Below are 4,565 nucleotides of genomic sequence, written 5' to 3'. Positions count from 1 at the left end.
ACCCTTCCTCAGAACAGTTCTGAGGAAGGGTCACCAGACCCAAAACGTTAACTCTGTTTTCTCCTTCACAGATGCTGCCAGACCTGCTGAGCTTTTCCACAACTTTTTGTTCCTGATTTACAGCATCCGCAGTTCTTTCAGTTTTTATTTAATATAACTGTGGACTTGCTGGGCCATTTCAGAGGAGTGTTAAGAGTCAACAACATTTTTATGTGTCTGCAGTCACATGTAGACCATATCAGGTAAGGATGGCAGATATCCTTCTCTGAATTGTTTTACTAACAATTGAAAATGATCTGATTGTCACCATTGTACTAAGTGTCATTCAATTAATTCAATTTAAATTCTGCTATTAGCCATGGTGAGATTGAAATGTGTGTCCCCAGAACATTAGCCTTAAGTTCTGGATGACTAATCTAGTGACATTACTACTACACCACAGTGAACAGCCCCTGTGCCAGTACAGATGGATCTTTGTTTTAAACCTAGTGGGTTATCTCTCCAGATATAATAAGTGTGGTTAGTAGTAATCAGGTCTGCAGAATCTGAAGGACAGTTCTTCATGTTTCCTGCACTGGGTGGATACAGGAGACGTGTTGGCTGTGCTTTACGTACTGAGCTTGCATTGTGCTGCTGTCTCCAGGCATTCTTTGTGGGCTCCAGCACCACAGTTGGAACAAAGGTAGCCCTGGAAAAAGATCCCTCTGTGGGGGAAAAAGTACAAAAGAATATTAACTAAGGGACTGAAACACAAACAGAAAATACTGTAAGTCCATCAGAGATGGAGGAGAAAGCGCGGTTTGTGCATGAGTGACCAAACAGATCAGCCTCAAGCCCGACACATGTGTTTTGCTGAAACACAGATGAACCACCAGGACCTGTGCTAATACTTCCTTTAAATCAAACATAACATATTTTGTCTCTGATACCTTTACATCTCCTGCCCAACCCCTGCTCATGTGGGTGTGACCCTCTACGACTCATCCCTACACACGTCAGTCAGTTATTCAATGATCAGATGGACCGGTAGTAAAAACACACAGAGAATTCCCTCAGGAATATGGACCAGGAGCTCCTGCTCTTACCTCAGCAACATTCGACATGCCTTGCAGTTGGTGAATTTATCAAAAGTCGTCATTTGGAAGTTGTGGTAATTTGCTGTTGCTTTCTCGGGTTTAATGTTTGACCTGAAAAAGAAAGAATTTAACGGAGACAAAGCCAGTACTGCTCCTTAAACCTTTTATTGAAACTGTTAGTTTTGTTATCTCCTTTGTCCTGAGCCTGGTTTGTGATACTCATACTCACTAGAGTCAGTAAATACCCTCACACACACACAGGGACCCAGTGTGAGTTACCCAGCAGCTCTGGGATGCACACTGTAAGGCATCAGACTGAAGCCAGGATGAACAGGATTCAATGACAAGGCAGGGATTTTTACTGTCGTACACACAGCGGTAGAGGAGGAGACCATTCAGTCCCTCTGCTCCGTGTCATACTGACATGAGAAGACCTTTCAGCCCCTCTGCTCCACCAGAGACTAGCATGAGTAGATCACTCAGCTCTTCTTACAATCCTCGTAGAAAGAGTTTTCACTGGCTCAGACAATTTTTAATTACTGCACTGTTTTTTTTTCTGGTGGAGGATCCCGATTCCCACTCCCATGTGAAGGGAAATGCTTCCTGACATCATCCCTGAATAGTCTGGGTTTGAAAGCTGCACCCCATTGCTCCCAAATAGACCCTGCCACACCCCTCAGCCAGAATAAATAGTGACTCTCCATTGATCCTATTGAATGCTCTAATCATCTTAAACATCCCAATGGAACAGCCCTTCACTGACCTTCCCTGGTACAGGAACATACACCTGCTTTATCAAACTAGAGTTTAGAAAGAGAGGGGATAAATCCAGTTGAAGCAAACATCAACAAAAGGAGGTGGGGGGGAACAATCCTGTTGTGTGTGCGTTAAAACAAACAAACAACAGTAGGCCATTCAGCCCTTCAGACCTGCTTTGCCATTCAACAAAAAAAACCTGGAGAATAGCAGGGCTTGGTTTTCATGCATTACCCCAGGTAGGGAATTATAATGGAAAGCGGTAGAATGGAGCTACCAACAGACAAGGAAGCACCGTAGGGGTAGGGTAGCTAGTTAATGAGGTGAGGTTGGTGAGATAATAATGAACAGTCAGTATGGATTGCAAAAAGGGACATTTATTTGACCAATTGATTGAGTTCTTTCAAAAGAGAACAGAGACCAAAGGAAGGTAATATTGTAGGTGTAACTTTTTTAGATTTCCAAAAGGCCTTTCTGATTATGTACCATATTATAAACTAATGAATACAGTCAGAGTACACGGATCAGGAGAAATTAGCACAATTAGGCAGCTAGGTGAATAAAAATCCAAAAGCAGACAGTTGGGGTAAAGCACAAAGATGACAAAAGGTTGGAAATGGAATCCCTCAAGGGTCAGGTCTGGGACTTCTGCTTCCAATCGCTTCACATCAAAATCTGAAACCAAAACAGAAAGTGCTGGAAAAACTCAGCAGGTCTGGTAGCGTCTGTGGAGAGGGGAACAGAGTTAATGTTTTGAGTCCAATGTCCCTTCTGTTCTGAAGAACAATCTCTGGACTTGAAATATTAATTCTGTTTTTCTCTCCAGATGCAGACTGACCTGCTGAGTTTTTCCAGCAATTTCTGTTTTTGTTTCACAACCTCTGCATTTTCCGATGACCCCAAATTGAGGGAACAGTCAATACTGAGTGTTGAAACAAATTACAAGATGCATCAATAAACTTGTGGAACGGGCATCTAATCAGCCAATTAATTTTAACATGGATAAATGTTACGTAATACTTTGGTAAGAATCAATATTTCTTGAAAAATGTCCAAGTGTCCTTATAATTTAACCCTTTTATACCTGGAATCACTCTGGTGAATCTACACCTACTGTCTCCAAGGCTGATACCTCCTAATATTATTCGGCAGGGTTTAAACTAATGCGGCACGGGGGATAGGAACCAGAGCAGTAGGTCATCAAATGAAATGACCGAGGAGGACCCAGAGACTAAGACCCAGTAAGACTAAGAGGAAGATCACACAGGGGGAGGTTACTGAACACAGTGGGACTGGCGGTCTGAGGTATGTTTGTTTTAATGCAAGGAGTATGACAGGTAAGGCAAATGAATTTAGAGCTTGGATTAATAAATATAACTAAGATGTTGTAGTTATTACAGAGACATGGTGGAGACAGGGACAAAGCCAGAAGATTAACGTTCTGGGATTTTGTTGTTTCAGGCGAGGTAGACAGGGATGTAAAAGAAATGGGGTGTTGCATTACTGATTAGGTTTGAAGTGTACTAGCGATGAGGAGAGATTCAAAAAATTTGGTTTGTTTTCACTTGAACATCGAAGAATGAGGGTGTAACCTGACAGAAGTTTACAAAATTCTGAGAGGCATGGATAGAATGAATAATTAGAGTCTTTTTCCCAAGGTAGAAATGTCAATTACTAGGGATCATAGGTTTAAGTTGAAAGGGGGAAAGTTTAAAGGAAATGTGAGACGCAAGTTTTTTACATAGAGGGTGGTAAGTGCCTGGAATGTGCTGCCAGAGAAGGTGGTGGAGGTGAAAACAATAACAATATTTGAGAGGCATCTTGGCAAATACATGAATAGGCAGGGAATAGAGGGATACGGACCAAATAGAGGCAAAAGGTCTTTCGTTTAGAAAGGTGTCATGCATCAGTGTAGGTTTGGTGGGCCGAAGAGTCAGTTCCTGTGCTATATTGTTCTTTGTTCCTCCTGAGGCACTCAGCCCAAAACTGAATCCAGTGACTCTCAATGGAGTTTAAAAACAGCTCATTCCACTGTCGAACATCACTTTGACACTTAAATTATTCAGTTCCACTGAGATAAAGAGCAATGTGGTGTTAACCTTTTGCACTTTTAACTCTAAATGAACTGTTACCTGGATCCTCAAATTTCTCTACTCCTCCCCACTTCAGAAATATTCTGAACTATCTGTTGTTCAGATTGGATCATCTAACACTGAACTCCACCTTCCACAGATTTTCCAGTTCACTAAATTGACCACACATGTCATTTCACGAGAAAGGAACATATTCTGGTCACTGCAAGTAATGGCATCATAACAAACTCGCCAAGTTGCTCAGAGAGTGAGTGAAATTTCAGTTTGGATCAAGTACAGCAGTCAGCCTGCAACTTGTCACTGCAGATACAGGACTCACATTGCCATTTCAAACTGCTCCATCCACTTCCTCTTCATCTCCTCCGTTTTACAGAACAGCTGGAAGCCCTGCTTCCCCTGAAGGTGAATTAAATAGAAGGCGTAGGACCACTGAAAAACACAAACAGCAAAACTGCAGGTTATAAAGACAGGGAAGCAATATCAGGCACACTGATTCCATAAATTGGAGCACAAGGGGCAACTTACCACCTGAGGGGAAATTCACCGCTCGGGGTTGGGGTGGGGAATTCACTGCCCAGGGTGGGGTGGGGGGAGGGGGCCAGGAGTTTCCACCCCGGGGAGGGGGAGAATTCACCACCCA

At 42.7% G+C, this 4,565-nt stretch overlaps 1 protein-coding gene across 5 annotated transcripts in view; it reads right to left on the bottom strand.

Moving 5' to 3' along the window:
• vav2 (vav 2 guanine nucleotide exchange factor) overlaps positions 1-4,565 on the bottom strand; it is a 122,566-nt gene that overhangs the window by 15,584 nt on the left and 102,417 nt on the right. For all 5 annotated transcript variants that reach the window (XM_048613536.1, XM_048613539.1, XM_048613537.1 and 2 more), the window contains 3 exons: positions 4,245-4,354; positions 1,086-1,187; positions 616-704 (listed from right to left, as the gene is read on the bottom strand). In XM_048613536.1, the coding sequence (XP_048469493.1) occupies positions 616-704; positions 1,086-1,187; positions 4,245-4,354 (301 nt within the window). The remainder of the gene's footprint in view (positions 1-615; positions 705-1,085; positions 1,188-4,244; positions 4,355-4,565) is intronic.

This window comes from Rhincodon typus, chromosome 28 (assembly GCF_021869965.1).
Source record: "Rhincodon typus isolate 14 chromosome 28, sRhiTyp1.1, whole genome shotgun sequence".
In the NCBI taxonomy this organism is placed as follows: domain Eukaryota; kingdom Metazoa; phylum Chordata; class Chondrichthyes; order Orectolobiformes; family Rhincodontidae; genus Rhincodon; species Rhincodon typus.
This window is presented reverse-complemented; position numbering and strand designations above follow the sequence as displayed.